Source organism: Erinaceus europaeus, chromosome 9, assembly GCF_950295315.1.
Source record: "Erinaceus europaeus chromosome 9, mEriEur2.1, whole genome shotgun sequence".
NCBI classification, from domain to species: domain Eukaryota; kingdom Metazoa; phylum Chordata; class Mammalia; order Eulipotyphla; family Erinaceidae; genus Erinaceus; species Erinaceus europaeus.
The window spans coordinates 29,735,346-29,755,494 of record NC_080170.1 but is presented as its reverse complement, the minus strand read 5'-3'; the positions used below and the strand labels follow the sequence as shown (position 1 = coordinate 29,755,494).

At 37.3% G+C, this 20,149-nt stretch overlaps 1 protein-coding gene across 2 annotated transcripts in view; it reads left to right on the top strand.

Annotated features, from left to right (window-relative positions):
• The window catches only part of PLS1 (plastin 1), a 111,909-nt gene that overhangs the window by 50,522 nt on the left and 41,238 nt on the right, over positions 1 to 20,149 (top strand). For both annotated transcript variants that reach the window (XM_060197559.1, XM_007524068.2), the window contains exons 2-6: positions 917 to 1,023; positions 5,978 to 6,141; positions 8,866 to 8,995; positions 12,695 to 12,827; positions 13,967 to 14,048. In XM_060197559.1, coding sequence (XP_060053542.1) covers positions 954 to 1,023; positions 5,978 to 6,141; positions 8,866 to 8,995; positions 12,695 to 12,827; positions 13,967 to 14,048 — 579 coding nt within the window. In that variant the 5' untranslated portion in view covers positions 917 to 953. The remainder of the gene's footprint in view (positions 1 to 916; positions 1,024 to 5,977; positions 6,142 to 8,865; positions 8,996 to 12,694; positions 12,828 to 13,966; positions 14,049 to 20,149) is intronic.

Genomic DNA, 20,149 nt, shown 5'->3' with positions numbered 1-20,149 from the left:
TATTAAATCTCCTTCAACACAAAGTGAGTGTGCCTGTAAATAGTTTTGAATATGGTAAAACATTCTAAAAGTATAAATTCAATATACTGTGAATATTTAATAAGGGCATGTAGAAATAGCATTTGGCTAGTAAGATGAATTCATTTCCTTCTTTTTCCTACTCCATTTACTTGAGAACTCTGCAGATTTTTTTTTAAATAGGGTATAATTTAATAGTGAACACTGGAATATATGTACATATATTTAAATTTTTAATTTTGAGCATTTGTAACTAATTTTATTTGTTTTCTTTTGTAACTAATCATTTTCTATACTAATGCCATCTGCTTTTCTTAAAATGTAGTTTTACATAGTTTTTTTTTCTTTTTCTTTTTATGATAGTTTATCTTGCCTGCTTAGGGAGGACAGGCCTCACAAACATGGAAAGGAGAGAGAAAGGAGGTAGCATAGCTTTGTACTGTAAAGCTAAAACTACAAACTCTATCCAAGTGATCAGACTAACTTTATCCTATTTGTGGACATTTTTCATGTTTTAAAATTTGAGATGTTCTGACTGCATCCTTGGCACGATACATGCTACACTTTCCTCAACATGAAATGCTTATTTTGTTGCATAGTGGGGCAAAAGTAAATGAAAAACTTGCAAACTTTTGAGACCTTTCTGTGCCCTAGAAAAGCAGGGGAGGTAAAATCAGGTGTTTTCATCCCCTTTTGAATTTCAGTCCTTGTCTGGTGGAACTGTGCTGTGAAGGTGTGTTACAGAGAGATCTATTCCTATTTGGTCCTGTCAGCCACACCTCTCAGGTGTTTTTTTCTAGATATTTTACTACCTGTGTGCTCTTTATTGTTTAGACAAGTATTTTTCAAAGGTCTAATGCTCTTTTTATAACATTGTTTTTCTTTTTTTTTTCTCTAGAAATAAAGACCCAAAGGTATTCTGCCTTTGTCCCAAAATGGAAAACAGTACCACCACCATTTCTCGGGAGGAGTTGGAAGAACTTCAAGAAGCATTTAATAAAATAGGTAGGTTTAAGAAGAAAGAAATATGATGTTACTAGTGTGCATGAGATCAGACTTCCAGGAATGAACAGTGCCTTTTTATTACTTCCATCAGTACCCATTTAATTCCAGATTTATTACCCTCTTTCCTCCCCCTCAACCTCACTATCTAGATTTCACTGTATTCTTTCTTCCTGAAAGAGAAATGAAGACTGGCTTGAATTTCTAGGGGAACTGGACTTTGAATTCTTTGATCATTTCTTTGTGGAGAATAATTCAGGTTAATGAATGACAGTGTAACTGAATATGCTTAACATGATATCCTCATTACAGAGAAAAAATATAGAAACACTTCCTGGTCTATAAACTGAACTCTGGCCTTCATGTACTGAACACTAACAGTACCACTTTCTAGCTTCATGAAGAATATTTTTAAATCTTGATACTGCTTTTCAGGGCATCCTGTTTCACTCCCTCCCATGCATAATAAGAAAAAAAATCTTAGTGGTTTTTAAAGGTTCATTTTCATCTTTCATATTTTAAAGCCATTTGTTGTTTTTACTATGTGCCTTTATAATCTTTGACAATTAAGAAAAATTTTTCCCAAAAGTATTGCTTAATGTGCTGGGTTGTGACTCTTGCATTTTGCCCTTGGGCAGCCTATTCGTAGCAAACAATGGTACTGTGAATGTCATCTTTTCCTCTAGTCTACAAACACAGGCAAGTGAAAGGTGAACCCCATGAAAGGTGAGTGCAGTAAATCAACATGTGGAGGTTACACCCAGCCCTTCCTTAGAAGGCTTGTTCTGCAGTGAAGCGGAGCCTTCCATGAAAAACAGAGTCAGATGGTGGACCAGGAAGGGTATTGTGATCATAGCTGGTCTTCTGCCTAGATTTCCCACATACCTTGTGAATAATAACTAAAATGAATTTAGATGAAATATAATGCAGAATGATTTTAGTTACTAAGCCAAAGAAAAAAATGATTTTGACTAAAAAATAAAGAAAAACTCTTCTCCCAGGTAGTAAAATTAGAAAGTGAAGTTCTTTTTTTTTTTTTTTAGAAAGTGAAGTTCTTATGAAGCTTATGACTTGAAAATCATTATTATGAAATAAAGTGACGGGTACCAATTTCTTCATCCTTCTACTCTCTGCACTGCCATCCCTAGAGTAACCTAAATTTTTAGGATTCAATTTACTTGGTAGCCTAATTTGGCTTTAAGTCAATGTCTTAATCTTGGTCTTTTGTTTCTTTTGAGAGATGGTATATTGGTTATTAGAGCACTGCATGAATGGAGTGTGATTTTTTAAATTTATTTTTTATTACTGATTTAATAGTGATTTACAAAATCATAAGATAATAGAGATATAATTCCACAATGTTCCCACCCTCAGAGTTTTGTGTCCTCACCACCTCCAGTGGAAACTTCAATTATTCTCCCAAGGTCACAGATAAGGGTTGACTTTATATCTATATATATTCTTTACCCATTTTTTTAAAAATAGTTTTAAAACTTTTAAAAAAAATTTATTATATTTATTTATTTTCCATTTTGTTGCCCTTGTTTTTATTGTTGCTGTTGTTATTGATGTCGTTGTTGTTGGATAGAACAGAGAGAAATGGAGAGAGGAGGGAAGACAGAGAGGGGGAGAGAAAGACACCTGCAGACCTGCTTCACCGCCTGTGAAGCAACTCCCTTGCAGGTGGGGAGCTGGGGGCTCGAACCGGGATCCTTACGCTGGTCCTTGTTCTTTGCACCACGTGTACTTAACCTGCTTCGATACTGCCCAACTCCCTCTTTACCCATTTTTTGTATATTCTTGCCTTCACTTCTTTTCTTAGTGATACCTACACCTATTACTACTTCCAATTGCCCTTCCTTTATCCTCTTTTTTCAGATTAATGAAACAGTACCTGACTTCCTCTGGTGTTTTCCAGATTTGCTTCCTTTTCAGTGACAGTATAAAAACAAGATTCTTGGTGATAAAAGTTTCCAGTAGAAATTTTTGGAGGTATAGTAGAAACTTTTTGGGGTTGTAGAAGGAAGGAGTTCTGACTTCTGTAATTTGGTATAATTTCTTTTCTTTTTCTTTTCTCATCTCTCTCTCTCTCTCTTTTTTTTTTTTTTTTTTTTACCAGAGCACTGCTCAGCTCTGGCTTATGGTGGTGTGGGAGATTGAACTTGGGACTTCAAAGCCTCAGGCATGAGCTCTCTTTGCATAACCATTATGCTATCTCCCCTGCCTGAGTGTAATTTCTTTATTTTTTTAATATTTCTATTTATTTATTATGGGATAGAGACAGAGAAATTGAGGGGGGGGTGACAAAGAGGGAGAGAGATAGAGAGACACCTATAGTCCTGCTTCATCACTTATAAAGCTTTCCGTGCAGGTGGGGACCAGGGGCGTGAACACAGGTCCCTATAATTTGAGTACTTAACCAGGTGCACCACTGCCTGGCCACCTGGGTGTATTTTCTAAAAGTTAATATTAATAATAAATTTTGTCTGTTCTTTGTGGTGCCCAGACTTGTTCTAAGACACAAGTTGGACAACGTTTGGAGTATACTGCTCATTTCTAGCATGAAAACAAAAGAAGTAATAAAATATATCACTTCATTTGGTAATTTTAAATTACTGTTTGATAGCTTGATCAAAATGTTTCATAGATCTCAGTTAAAATGAATGAATTAGTAACCTATTTTATTTGTTTAGCATGTCAGCTTTAATCTTTATGACTCATGGACATATAATCTGTAATATTTATTTAATGATGCTTTGAATAAATAATTCAATGATGGAACAATTCTGACAGCAAGATAATTTTCTCTGTGTGGGGGAAATGCTAACAGTAGCAGAATAGGTACTTGCTTACTCTATAAGATAAATTGGTCCTTGTAAACTCAGAAACCTTTAGGTTTTTGCACCAAATAGCTTTTCTCAGAAGCATGTTATCTAACATGACTAGATGTTTTGGGATCTCTGATCTCTGAGAAGTAGTTAGAGCTTAAAATATTTGCACTTTTTTATATTGTGGTAAAACACACATAGCAAAATGTACCTTTTTAAGCATTTTATTTATTTATTTCCCCCTCCTTTTAAAGCATTTTAAATGTACAGTTCAATAACATTAAGTATATTCACATTGTGCAACCATCACTATAATTTATCTTCAGAATTTTTTAATCTTCCTAAGCTGAAACAATAATTACCCATCCATGAAACAATAACTACCCAGCCCCTTCCATCTTCCCCTTCCCACCACAATTCTGTCACTGTGAATTTGGCTACTCTGGATACAGCACATAAGTGGGATCACTGACAATACCTGTCCTTTTGTGACTAGAGTATTTCAGTTACCATAGTATCCTCTAGGTTCATCCATGTTGTAGCACATAGAATTTCCTAACTCTTCAAGAATGAATAATGAATAGTCTGTTATATATTCATGTCAGATTTTGCTTATTATTTATTTGTTGATACAAGTCTGAATTATTTCTACTGTTGGACTATTGTGAATAATGTCCCAGTAGAAATGAGTATACAAACAGCTGTTTAGTCTGTTGTTTTGGGTATGTATTAATACTAAGAAGTATTAATACTAAGTATTGCTGGATTTTGTGGTACTAAATGTTAATTTTCTAAGGAACTACCATACTGTTTTCTACAGTGTCTGCATCACTTTACTTTCTTACCACCAAAACAGAGATTTGCACAACCTTGCCAGTACTTACTATTTAACAGCAGCCATACTCCTGAGTTTGAAGCTTAGAAACTCATAATTTTGACTTACTATTTCTGTTGATTAATGATTTTGAGCATTTGTCTATTCGAGATATATATCTTGTTTAGGGAAATGTCCAAGTTCTTTGCAAATTCTTTTAGCTAGTTATTTGTCTTGTTGATAAACTGTAGGAAAATCTTGCTTATTTTTCAACTTCAGATTCACTGTATTGAGGAGATATCAATTTCTATGATTGTTGTTGTCATGAGGATGTTTCCACATTTCCCCAAAATAGATGTTAATATTTAACCTAATTCTTTATTTTCTTGCCTTTAAGATTAGATTAATTATCTCAAAATTGAAATTATAATAATAGCTTTATGATGGCATATTGTAGTTTAGATATTTTCATTGTTCTGAAGAGTATTCTAAAACTTGAATACAAAAGTTAAAAAATAAGTTTTTCAGTAGTTCATTTATAGTGATGGCAGCTCTTTTTTCTGAAAGGGAAAAGGACAGGGAGCAAATCAGCTATTATTACCAGATGAACCAAGGGACAATCAATAGATGAGTCCAGGCAGCTAATCAAACAGCCCCGAACTCTTTCGATAACTCCGAACAGAAATGTTTTGTGTCACCTTTGTTCCATGTCAAGAAATGATATCCAATCTCTAGGGAAAACCTAGGGAAGGGTGTCTGAGTGATGCTGTGAAAACAAATTGAAACTTATTTTCAAGAGCCCAAATATAGGTGTGAAATTATTTCTTGAACATAATCTCAAGGTGGCACCAAACATGAATCAGCCTACATAATGATATCATAAATACATAATGAAGGGACCATGAATTATTGACAAATGAAACAGAACTGCCACCAAGTGAAATGTAGACGAGGAGAAATCAATGGCTTCTATGTATTTTACATGCTGCACCTATTTTATACAGAATGTGGGACCAGCAGATGCAACTTGTAAATTCTGACAAGTTCAAGTTCAAGGATGTTCCATTGTGACAGATGCTGCTATATTTCTTCTAGGATTCTGAGATTACCCCAATCTTAGTTCTCTGGAAGATACTCATGTGCTCTGCCTGATCTTTTTATCTGGGAAGGCAACATCCACATGATATTAACATATGTCTGGTAGCCCTAAACTGAAAGTTTCTCTGTGCTCACCAATCTCCCAACTGACCTCTAAATGTTCATATATTCATGTTCAACACAGTATGAACTGGCAGCTCATCATTTATCTTTACAGATATTGACAACAGTGGATATGTAAGTGACTATGAACTTCAGGACCTGTTTAAGGAAGCCAGCCTTCCCCTGCCTGGTTACAAGGTGCGCGAGATTGTTGAGAAAATTCTAGTGGTTGCTGACAACAACAAAGATGGCAAAATCAGTTTTGAAGAATTTGTTTCAGTAAGTAGCCTAAATTCTTTCCTAACTACTGATTAATTTCTTTTTTTAATTAAGTTTTATTAATTTATTTTTATTGTTGGATAGAGACAGAGAGAAGAAATTAAGGGGGGGAGGTAGAGAGAGGGAAATAGAGACACACCTACCTACATCACTGCTTCACCACTTGTGAAGCTTTCCCCCTGCAGGTGGGGACCAGGTGCTTAAACCCAGGTCCTTGTGCACTGTACTGTGAGTGCTCAACTAGGTGCGTAGGCTACCTCCTGGTCCTGACTACTGATTATTTTCTTTTAATCAGACTTCAATAATATTTTTGCTTTTTTGGTTAAATCAGGTTGCAAAGACTAGAGAAAACATTGCAGAGGTAATAAGAATCAACAATAATTTCCACAAATAATTTATAGCACGAAGAAAAAACTCATTCTCCAACTTCAGAAGTTAAATTTAGATAAGAACAGTCCATATCCTAGTAGACCTACTATTGAGTTCAGTGTTCATTGACTGTCTATATGAGTAGAATATTTTAATAATATAATACTTGTCTTAGAGAAATGGACTTTTTTTGTATGTGAAACAATTAAATATAGAAGCAGAACTGGTAATTTCCTTGTGATAAGTTTTATCTGTAGTTTCAGCCAATGCCACCAGGCAAATCCCAGTGCTAGCCACGATAGCATTTGATTCATTATTAAATGATGTCAAGGCTCAGGAAACAGAATAAGATAAAAACCAACATATGACTCAGCCAACAAAAAGAAAATAGACTATAGAGCAGAATATTGAATATCATGTTTCAGGCTAAGAGAAATGACAGATTTGCTGCCAGTAATAGGCAACATAGGGCTATTACTTCTTTCCATCTATGCCATATACCATTGATATGAATAGGTATTTGTGAATTACAGTTTCCTGATATTGCTTTTATATATATATATATATATTAAGCAAATATTTAAGTTCGTTTCCTTGCTAGGAAATCTGCTAAACATATGATGAACTTGAAAAGACATGACCTCTCTTTTCCTGTCATTTATGTCAGGGAGACATTAATGCAAATAGGTGGAGGATAACAGTGGTAATAATTGCTATGGCAGAGCAGTATAGGACCATGGAAGTTTGTGGTACAAGAAATAGAACTTGGTGGGGAGGTTAGAGAACCCAGGGACTCCAGGAAGCTGAAAACTGAGCTGAGATTTGAAGTGAGATGTTAAATAAAGGGATGGGATGAGGAAAATGAATAGTATGCTAGTAGCCAAAGAGGCAGGTTGTGTAGAGGCTCTGTGACTTTAGGGATAGTCAATACTCTCTATCAATTAAAGAAAACCCTGGTGATTAGATGGTGAAGGTTGGCTAAAAAAACAAACAGGGAGTGGGGCGGTAGCACAGGGGGCCAAGAGCACGTGGCACAAAACACCGGCATAAGGATCTGGGTTCAAGCCCCCAGCTCCCCACCTGCAGGGAGGTCTGTTCACAGGTAGTGAAGCAGGTCTGCAGGTATCTATCTTTCTCTCCCCTTCTCTGTCTTCCCCTCCTCTCTCGATTTCTCTCTGTCCTAACCAACAATGACGACATCAACAACAATAACTACAACAAACAAGGGCAACAAAAGGGAATAAATATTTTAAAAAAGAAAAACAAACAAAAAACTTTGGCTAGTTAAAAAAAAGTAAATAACTATGGATACTGATTGAAGGATTGATGAAATGCAATCTAACCTGCTCTAGAGAGTCCAGTGGGAGAGACTGGGAAAGAACACTTTCTTCTTTTTCTTTTCTCTTCTTTCTTTCTTTCTTTCTTTCTTTCTTTCTTTCTTTCTTTCTTTCTTTCTTTCTTTCTTTCTCCCTTTCTTTCTTTTTGCCTCCAGGGTTATCACTGGGGCTCAGTGCCTGCACTATGAATCTTCTGTTCTTGGTAGCCATTTTATTTGACAGGACAGAGAGAAATTTAGAGAGGTGGGGGAAACAGAGAGGGAGATAGAAAGGAGCCAGACAGTAGTATACCTGGTTAAACAGACCTGGGTTCAAGCTCCTGGTTCCCACCTGCAGGGGGAAAGCTTCACAAGTGGTGTGAAGTAGAGCTGCAGGTGTCTCTCTGTCTCTTTCTCTCTCTATCCTCTCCTCCCCTTTCAGTTTCTGTCTCTCTCCAGTAATAAGTAGAAAAAATGACAGAGAGAGAAAGTGAGAGTCAGAGAGAGAGAGAGAGAGACCTGCAGACCTGCTTTGCCACATGTGTCCCCACTACAAGTGAGGAGCCAGGCACTTGAACCTGGATCCTTGAGCGGGTTCTTGCACTTAGTTCTACATGTGCTTTACTGGGTGTGCCTGGTCCTGGAAAGGACATTTTCTACAAGTCTTCTAATTCTTACCGGAGATGATTTAGTTAAACTATGTACATTTGAAATGTATACAAACAAAAAATTCATTAAGGTATTTAAAAATCAATTTTAGCACAAAAGATCATAGCAAGTTTGGAAAGGTAATTTACTGTTTGAGTTAAGCTTAATTACATAATTTCTTCTAGCGATTGGGCAGCAAACATTTGTCTATTTGATTTTTTTTGGTAAAAATGCTCTGAAAATTACCTGTATACACTTGTGTTTAGTACAAAAACTTGAGCACCATTTATTTTAAGGTCATTCCAGCTACATAAGTATAATTGTCATTCATGTTGCAAGATTTTTGTTATGATTATCTGATCAAGATTCAATTTTACTTATGTCTGCTTCAGCTAATGCAAGAGTTAAAAAGCAAAGATATCAGCAAAACATTCCGAAAAATAATTAACAAGAAGGAAGGGATTACCGCGATTGGAGGGACATCATCCATTTCCAGTGAGGGCACACAGCATTCTTATGCAGGTAACTACTCCCTCCAAATTTCAGCTGTTAGTCACTGATCCTTTCGTCAAGTTTCAGATTCCCTCATATCTAAAATGTCATTCACTGTGATTCACACCATTGTTTTAGATACTGTGGAGGGAAAGTTAGAAAAATTATTAGCTGTCATTATACTTGAGAAACACCACTGAGATGTCAGAATGAAAAATCCTAGAATGATTAAAATCATTAAGTTCTTACTATGTGTCAAGCATAGGAAACAATGAAATAGAAACTGTCTATATTTTAGTGTAGAATATGTTTAATCATGAACTTTGAGTGAATTTTTTATCCTGATTGATGAAATGAATTTACTTTTACACCTGATATAGAATTAGTAGAGAGGTTTACTTCAAGGATTCTTCATTACCATTTTCCAGGAGCTGAGATTCCTGATTTATCTATTATCAAGCAATTAAGTGGCTAGAGAGCAGGGCTCCTGATTTCCTTGATCTGATAGAATCATTGGATTGTTGCCCAGTGGGAAACTCAGAGTCACTTTAACTCTTAAGATGAGATGTATTCCTTGCATCTCCAGAGCTCTGGTCCTTTTAGGAAAGATAGAAGCTGGCTGGGAGTATGGGTTGACCTGCCAACGCCCATGTTCGGCAGAGAAGAAATTACAGAAGTAAGAAATCCTAACTTCTGCACCTCCAAAACGAACTTGATCCATACTCCCAGAGGTGGAGAAGTGATAGGATGAAAATGAGAGGGCTCTGAACTCCAGCTCCATCAAGCACTCAGAGAAAGAGAAGGAAAAGGAGAGGGACATATGGAGGTAGTTATGTTGTCATGGGTGGCTTGAAGAGGAAGAGAGGATCTAGTGGCCATCCCCCCTTTTTTCTGTGTGTTTTGTTTTTAATTTCATAAGACAGAGAAATGAGAGGGGAGGGGGATATAGACAGGGAGAGGGACAGAGACACCTGCAGAGCTGCTTCACCACTGGTGAAGCATCCCTGCTACAGCTGGGGGTGGGGACTCGAACTTGGGTTCTTTTTTTTTTCATTTCATTTTTATTGCCCTTGTTGTTTTATTGTTGTAGTTGGATAGGACAGAGAGAAATGAAGGGGGGGAGAGAAAGATAGACACCTGCAGACCTGCTTCAATGATTATGAAGCGACTCCGCTGCAGGTGGGGAGTCAGGGGCTCGAACCGGGATCCTTACACCAGTCCTTGTGCTTTCCGCCACGTGCGCCCTCGAACTGGGTTCTTACAAATAGTACTTAACCCAGTGCTCCACCATTTGCCCCCTTCATGATTCTTTTACCTTGTAACTGAACTTGCTTCTGACCATATATTTGCACTTCCATCACCTATTGTATTTTTTTTTCTAGACTTTTCCCAGTATGGAAATGTGATGGAAAAATACAGTGGTCTGTAACTGCTACCTTCCTTCACTGAAAGATGTTTATTCCCTGGGGGCCAGATGGTGGCACACCCGGTTAAGCACACACATTACCATGTGCAAGGCCCTAGATTCCAGCCCCTGCTCCCCACCTGCATTGGGAATGCTTCACTAGTGGTGAAGCAGGTCTGCAAGGTATCTCTATGTCTCTCTCCCTCTCCGTCCCTCTCAATTTCTGTCAGTCCTAGCTAAAAAAATAAAAAGAGGAAAAAATGGAATAATGATTGTTGAGAGCAGTGGATTCCTTGTGCAGGCAATGATCCCCAGTGATAACCCTGGTGGCAATGATATATTTTTAAAAAGTTTATTCTTTAACTCCCTTTCTATATGTGCATTCTTCTCCATTTTTTAAAATTTATTTAATAGTGATTGACAAGACCATAGGATAAGAGGGATACAATTCTTTTATTTATTTTTTTTTATTTAAGAAAGGATTAATTAACAAAACCATAGGGTAGGAGGGGTACAACTCCACACAATTCCCACCACCCAATCTCCATATCCCACCCCCTCCCCTGATAGCTTTCCCATTCTCTATCCCTCTGGGAGCATGGACCCAGGGTCATTGAGGGTTGCAGAAGGTAGAAGGTCTGGCTTCTGTAATTGCTTCCCCGCTGAACATGGAAAGAGAGAGGCAGACTGGGAGTATGGACCAACCAGTCAACGCCCATGTTCAGCGGGGAAGAGGGATACAATTCTATAGAATTCCTACCAGCAGAGTTCCACATCCCATCCCCTCCATTGGAAACTTTCCAATTCTTTTTTTAAATTTAATTTTGTATTATCTTTATTTATTTATTGGATATAAACAGCCAGAAATTGAGAGGAAGGGGGAGATAAAGAGAGAGAGAGAGGGAGAGAGAGAGAGAGAGATAGGCAAAGAGACACATGCAGCACTGCTTCACCACTTGTGAAGCTTTCTGCCTGCAGGTGGGGACCAGAGATTAAACCTGGGTTCTTGCGCATTATAATGTGTATGCTCAACCAAGTGGGCCACTGCCCGGCCCTGAAGCTTTCCTATTCTTTATCCCTCTGGAAGTATGGACCTAGGATCATTATGGGGTGCAGAGGTGGGAGGTCTGGCTTCTGTAATTGCTTCTTCGCTAGACATGGGCATTGGTGGGTCAATCCATATCCCCAGCCTGTTTTTTTTTAATTATTATCTTTATTTATTTATTGGATAGAGACAGCTAGAAATTGAGAGGGGAGGAAACAGAGAGGGAGAGAGACAGGAAGACACCTGCAGCCCTGCTTCACCACTCAGAAAACTTTCCCCCTGCAGGTGGAAAACTGGGGGCTTGAACCTGTGTCCTTGTATACTGTAACATGTGCGCTAAACCAGGTGCATCACCACCTGGCCACCTATCCCAGCCTGTTTCTATCTTTCTCTAGAATGCCCTGGCTCTGGAGAGGCATTTTTTGTTTGTTTTTTAACCAATACAGTTTTCATGAGGGTTTCATGCCACTCCCAGTATTTTTTTTTAAGATACAAGGTGAGAGATAGAGAGAAGGGATACCACAGCAGTTTCACTACTTGTGAAGCAATTCCCCATATCATCTGCTTATTTATTCTAGTGAATTAACTTCCTTCTTTTTTTTTTTTGCCCCTTTACTGAGATAATGTATGTATTTAGCAAAATCTATTATAATGCTGTGTTCAGCTCAGTGAATTTTTATAAGTGTATACATCCTTTAGCTGTACCCATGTAATTGCCCTGTAGATCAAAGAAAAACATTTATATACCCTAGGTGGCTTGTGTATGCCTCTAATAGGTCCTCTGCCATTCCGGAGGAACCACTTTTCTCTCCTGATGACTCTGAGCCCTGATGTGTGGCTCAATCATTAGCCCTCAGAAACAGGAGATATCTGAAAGGAATTTAGAATCAAACTAAATACTATGCTCATTTAAAATATTAATGTTATAAGAGAAAGACACAGAGACAGAGATAGAGATCAGGGTACTGTTCAGTGTGATTTATGGTAGTGAAAGGATTTTGAACCTGGGACTCTAGAGCTTCAGGCATGAAAGTATTTTGCCATAATCATCATGCTATCTGCTGGTTCCCCCCCAACTCTATTCTCATTTAAGATCTAGATCTGACTCTTCCCTAATGTATCAGATGAATAACAATCCTTTTAATCCTTTTAGTGTTTTAGTGGTGTTTTAATACTTATTATTATTTTTTTTAATCTGGAGAAAACTTTAAAAATACGTTTTTCATGTACAATACATTGTGTGAAATATGATTCACCTATTGTAATTCTCTGTTTCTAGAGGAAGAAAAAGTGGCTTTTGTTAACTGGATAAACAAAGCCCTGGAGAATGACCCTGACTGTAAGCATCTCCTGCCCATGAATCCCAATGATGGCAGTCTCTTTAGGTCCCTTGCAGATGGCATTCTTCTTTGGTGAGTCAAGCACTGAGATCTTACTGTCTCCAATGGTAAGCATTTAAAAAGAAACTTATTCCAAATCTTTAAAAAAATTATAATTTCTACTATTATTATTATTTGCTACCAGGATAGTCAGTGGGGCTTGGTGACTTCATGACAACTATCTCATTCTCAATTACTTTTTTCCTTTATTCTTTTTTTTTTTTTTTTTAGAGAGAAGTAAGAGAGTAGGAGAGAAAGAGAGACAGACAGACATCAGAAGCACTGCTCTACTGCTTGTGAAGCTTCCTCCCTGAAATTGGGGGCAGGGGACTTGAACACCGGTTCTTCCACATGGCAACTTGTGTGCTTTACCAGTGCTGTACTTGGCTCCTAGAATTAACTTTTATAAGTAGCTCAGCTGGTAGAACTCTGGTTTCTCTCTCTGTTTCTCTCACTGTCTCTCTCTCTTATCTTTGTCTCACATAAATAAAATAATAAAAACATCATTCAATAGTTTTTAAAAGAGAAATCAGAACACCAATGAGCTCTGGTATAAGGGAGTGATGGATTTGCTTTAGGTTAAGAAGTATTTCTTAGATTTTTAAAATTAAGTCCCTAACATGAATTACAGTATTATATCTTAAAGAAGTGGACTGAAGGGCCAGGAGGTAGCACACTTGGTTAGGCACTCACACTACAGTGCACAAGGATCCAGGTTCAAGCCCCTGGTCCTCACCTGCAGGCGGGAAAGCTTAATGAGTGGTGAAGCCATGCCGCAGGTATTTCACTGTCTCTCTCCCTCTCTATCTCCCCCTCTCCTCTCAATTTCTCTGTCTCTATCCAATAATAAAATAAATAAAAATGTTTTGAAAACATAATAATAAAGCATCTGACACTTAAAAGTAAATTGATTGATAATCATTTTTTGAAATTTAGCTATCTTTTCTACTTGCAGAAATAAACTGAAGGGTGGGGTAGATAGCATAATGGTATGCAAAGAGATTCTCATGCCTGAGGCTCCGAAGTCCCAGGTTCAATCCCTTGCACCACCATAAGCCAGAGCTGAGCAGTACTCTGGTGGGAAAAAAAAAAAAAAGGGAGGAAGAAAGAAAGAAAGAAACTGAAAACATTTTTAGGAATATTAAACTTAATTATTCTCATTTTGTCTTCAGCAAAATGATCAACTTATCTGAACCAGATACAATTGATGAAAGAGCTATTAACAAGAAAAAACTCACTCCTTTCACTATCTCTGTAAGTATTTTCTCTGTATAAGTAATCATGTTGTTGTATTACAAAATGGAAGGTGGGGGCTGGCTGGTGACACACCTGGTTGAGCACACATGTTATAGTGCACAAGTATCCGAGTTCAAGCCCCCGGTCCCCAACTGCAGCTGAGTAGTGGTTTTCACATGTGGTGAAGCAGGACTGCAGGTGTCTCTCTGTCTCTCTCCCTCTCTATCACCCCCTTCCCTCTCGATTTCTGGATGTCTCTATCAAAATAAATAAATAAATAAAGATAATTAAAAAAAAATAGAAGGTGTTTATTAATGGATATGTAGACACGAGCAAAACATTTGATTTAAGATTTTACGTGGCACTGTATGGAACATACATTACATTGGTGAAACTCTAGTACTGTGTTATCTCTCCTTTCCTCTTTGTCTCTCTATGAAAAAAAAACTAAATTTTTTTTCTGAAAAAAAAAAACTCTAAAAAAAAGACATAGATACAGTTTCATCTAAAAATTAGGTGTATGTTAAATAAAAATTCATCTTTTTTTTTTTAAGCAGGCACAATAGTTTAATCAAGTGAGATGAGTCTGTGAAAGACAACAAAGTAACTCACATTATGAGCTCTAAACATCACCCCCCAAAAGGTAGAATTCTCTGACTTAATCACTGAAATTTCAGGTTTTACAAATCTTAGAACAATTCAGGTAACCAAGGTTTTTTTGGGGAAAAGATTTTACTTGTACATAAAGAACTATTACATGCTCCATTTTCCAAAGTAGTTTGAAATCTTAATTTAATTTATTCATTATAAAACAAAGATTTCAAACTACTTTGGATGCATTTCTTTGAGATATGGGATTGTCATGCTGTATTTTTCTATGCAAAAAAATGCATCATGACTTTTCTGACAGTCCAATAAATGTATTCAGGTTATGTTATAATTATTAACTGATTTTTATTAATGAATACTTTATTGATGCCATAGCTCTTGATGATTAAAAAAGGAGAAGAAGCCTGAGACTCCAAAGTCCCAGGTTCAATCCCTGTGTCAGCATCACTTAAGCTGAGTAGTGCTCTGGGAAAAAGAAAAATCCTGGGAGAGTTAAGTGATGGTTCACTTGGTAGGGTACACAATTTATAATATGCAAAGACTTGAATTAGAGCCCCTAGCCACCATATGAGATTATCATGCAAAGGAAAAGTTTCATAATTAAAGTACTGTCTCACACTTTATCTGGAAAAATAAGGAGTCTGTCAAGAATGGTAGTACAGACGAGCAGCAGCAGATCGCTTTCTCTCCTCTCCTCTCCTCTCCTCTCCTGGATCAACTAGGAATACCAAAGGAGACCACCCAGGACCGAAACAAGACAGGACTTGAATGACCACAGGAACACACTAAATCACCGGTGAGTACAAACACATATGGCTGGTGACAGAGAGGAGAGAGGAGCGTAAGGAGAGATTAAGTGACTGTTAACAGTCCAGCAGTTTATCAGTTGAGACACCACCTCCAGTCTGCTCCACCAACAAGGGGACAGCTGAAGGGAGGAGAGGACTCCCCAGAGACTCACCAAGTGTAACTCTGAGTCTCCATTGCTACCGCCCTCAGAATCTGGAGCAGCAACAGGGAGGGACACCAGGGGACAGAGATCTAACCAGGAAACTCAGGAGAAGACCTATAGCTGAGGGGCTGTGAAAGTCTCTTTACATAACCACTGGATTATCTCTACCACACCCTGCTTTATCTCTTGGTCAGGAGTCAGTGATTAAGCTGAAGCCTATTGATAGTTTAAAAGCCCTCAGGCTCCCATAGCCTACAGGGAAGAAAAAAAAAAGAGGCTTTTAAACCACTGAGCTCCAACTCAGTGAACCCTCTAATTAAATTACTTGGACACAAGTCAATCCAGTCAACAGTGATCAGTAATTTGAAAAGTACTGATAAAGGGAACTCATAACATAATATATAAAATGGTTAAAACAACAAGAAGAAATATTGGAGAATCAAACCAGGACAAGAGTCCAGCTAAAAGTCCTCCAGAGGGTGAAGCACAAAATAACAATTTCAACATCCAAACATTAGTTAAGGAAATAATAACAGGAGTGAGTAAAGAATTTGAAAAAATTGTAATCAGAAATACAGGAACAACAAATGAGAATATGGAAGAAAATACTAATTATCTCATGGTTATTAGAGAGCTGAAAGCTGAAATCGCTGAGCTAAGAACGCAACTAGTTGAACAAGCTAAAACAGTATCAGAACAGGGCAACAAAATAGATGAACTCCAGAAAATAGTAGAGGGCAGAGAGAATAGAATCAATGAGGCTGAAGACAGAATTAGCAAGATTGAGGATGAATTAGAGACAACTAAAAAAGAAGTAAGAGATCTCAAAAAGAGATTAATAGATGCTGAAAACAACAACAGAGTCCTATGGGATGACTTCAAAGAAACAATATACGCATTATTGGCTTACCAGAGGAAGAAAGAGAAGGAGAGGAAGAAAGCATTTTCCAGGTCATAATAGCTGAAAATTTCTCTAGTCTAGACAACATCAAAGACATAAAGATTCAAGAAGCCCAGAGGGTCCCAAGCAGAATTAACCCAGACCTAAAGACACCAAGACATATCATACTTAGAATGGAAAGGAATAAGGATAAAGAAAGGATCCTGAAGGCTGCAAGAGAAAAACAAAGAGTCACCTACAAAGGAAAACCCATAAGATTAGCAGCAGACTTCTCCATACAAACACAACAGGCCAGAAGAGAATGGCAAGATATCTATCAAGTGCTCAATGAGAAAGGCTTTCAACCAAGAATACTATATCCTGCTAGACTGTCATTCAGACTAGATGGAGGCATCAAAACCTTCTCAGACAAGCAACAGTTGAAGGAAGCAACTATCACCAAGCCTGCCCTGAAAGAAGTTCTGAAAGGTCTCCTATAAACAATCAGACCACCACAAATAGGACATATATCAAAACACTATAAAACTCTACAAGAATGGCATTAAAATATCTTCAGTCTTTGATATCAATAAATGTCAATGGCCAGAATTCACCTATTAAAAAACACAGAGTAGGAAGATGGATCAGAAAACACAACCCAACAATATGCTGTCTACAGGAAACCCACCTAACTCAACAAGAGAAACACAGACTCAAAGTGAAAGGATGGAAAACTATCATACAAGCCAATGACCCACAAAAAAGGGCAGGAACAGCTATTCTCATATCTGACATGATAGACTTTAAAATAGATAAGATTTAAAAAGATAGGAATGGACACTAATGCTCAGAGGATCAGTCAATCAAGAGGACTTAACAATTATTAACATCTATGCACCCAATGAGAAGCCATCTAAATACATTAATCGTCTACTGAAAGAGCTACATCAATATATTAACAGCAACACAATCATAGTAGGGGACTCCAACACCCCACTCTCTCAACTTGACAGATCATTCAGGCAGAAAATCAATAAATACATAAGGGAGCTAAATGAAGAGATAGATAAACTAGAACTATTGGACATTTTCAGAGTCATTCATCCCAAGAAACTGGAATACATATTTTACTCAAATCCACATGGATCATTCTCAAGGATAGACCATATGTTAGGCCACAAAGACAGCATAAGCAGAGTCAAGAGCATTGAAATCATCCCAAGCATCTTCTCAGACCACAGTGGAATTAAACTAACACTTAACAATCAACAAAAGATTAGTAATAGTCCCAAAATGTGGAAGCTCAACAGTACACTTCTTAACAACTTCTGGGTCAAAGAGGAAATAAAGGAAGAAATCAAAATGTTTCGAGACTTCAATGAAAATGAAGACACAAGCTATCAAAAAATTTAGGACACAGCTAAAGCAGTCCTAAGAGGGAAGTTCATAGCTATACAAGCACACATTAGGAAACAAGAAAAAGCACAAATAAACAGCCTGATTGCACACCTTAAAGACCTAGAAGAAGAAGAACAAAGGAACCCAAAATCAACCAGAAGGACAGAAATCACTAAAGTTAGGGCAGAAATAAATAACATTGAGAATAAGAAAACCATACAAAAGATCAACGAAAGTAAATTTTGGTTCTTCGAAAGAGTGATCAAAATCGACAAACCTTTAGCCAGACTCACAAAACAAAAAAAGGGAGAAGACCCAAATAAATCGGATAGTAAATGAAAGAGGAGAAATCACAACAGACACTGCAGAAATTCAACATATCATGTGAGGCTTCTATGAACAACTATATGCCACCAAGCTAGAGAACCTGGAAGAAATGGATGATTTCCTAGATATCTACCAACTTCCAAAACTAAGTAAAGAGTAAGTGGATAACATGAACAGGCCCATCACAGCTAATGAAATTGAATCAGTTATCAAAAATCTCCCCAAAAATAAAAGTCCTGGACCAGATGGTTTTACAAATGAATTCTACAAAACCTTCAAAAAAGAACTAATACCTCTACTTTTAAAAGTCTTCCAGAAGATTGAAGACACTGGAATACTCCCTGCCAGCTTCTATGAAGCCAACATCACCCTGATACCAAAATCAGACAGGGACACAAACAAAAAAGAAAACTACAGACCAATATCTCTGATGAACATAGATGCGAAAATATTGAACAAAATTCTAGCCAACTGGATACAGCAGTATATCAAAAAGATTGTTCATCATGACCAAGTGGGGTTTATCCCAGGCATGCAAGGTTGGTTTAATATACATAAATCAATCAGTGTGATCCACCACATCAACAAAAGCAAGACCAATAACCACATGGTCATATCAATAGATGCAGAGAAAGCCTCTGACAAAATACAACATCCCTTTATGATCAAAACACTACAAAAAATGGGAATAGATGGAAAATTCCTGAAGATAGTGGAGTCTATATATAGCAAACCTACTGCCATCATCATACTCAATGGTGAAAAACTGGAAGCATTTCCACTCAGATCAGGTACTAGACTGGAAGCATTTCCACTCAGATCAGGTACTAGACAGGGATGCCCACTATCACCATTACTATTCAACATAGTGTTGGAAGTTCTTGCCATAGCAATCAGGCAGGAGCAAGGAATTAAAGGCATACAGATTGGAAGAGAAGAAGTCAAACTCTCCTTATTTGCAGATGACATGATAGTATACATGGAAAAACCTAAGGAATCCAGCAAGAAGCTTTTGGAAATCATCAGGCAATACAGTAAGGTGTCAGGCTACAAAATTAACATTCAAAAGTCAGTGACATTCCTCTATGCAAACACTAAGTTAGAAAAAATTGAGATCCAGAAATCAATTCCTTTTACTGTAGCAACAAAAACAATAAAATATCTAGGAGTAAATCTAACCAAAGAAGTGAAAGACTTGTATACTGAAAATTATGAGTCACTACTCAAAGAAATTGAAAAAGACACAAAGAAGTGGAAAGATATTCCATGTTCATGGGTTGGAAGAATTAACATCATGAAAATGAATATATTACCCAGAGCCATCTACAAATTTAATGCTATCTCCATCAAGATCCCAAGCACATTTTCTAGGAGAATAGAAAAAATGCTACAAATGTTTATCTGGAACCAGAAAAGACCTAGAATTGCCAAAACAATCTTGATAAAAAAGAACAGAACTGGAGGCATCACACTCCCAGATTTCAAACTGTATTATAGGGCCATTGTCATCAAAATTGCTTGGTACTGGAACATGAATAGACCCACTGACCAGTGGAATAGAATTGAGAGCCCAGAAGTAGGCCCCCACACCTATGGACATCTAATCTTTGACAAAGGTGCCCAGACTATTAAATGGGGAAAACAGAGTCTCTTCAACAAATGGTGTTGGAAACAATGGGTTGGAACATGCAGAAGAATGAAACTGAATCACTGTATTTCACCAAATACAAAAGTAAATTCTAAGTGGATCAAGGACTTGGATGTTAGACCAGAAACTATCAGATACTTAGAGGAAAATATTGGCATAACTCTTTTCCACATAAATTTTAAAGACACTTTCAATGAGACGAATCCAATTACAAAGAAGACTAAGGCAAGTATAAACCTATGGGACTACATCAAATTAAAAAGCTTCTTCACAGCAAAAGAAACCACTACCCAAACCAAGAGACG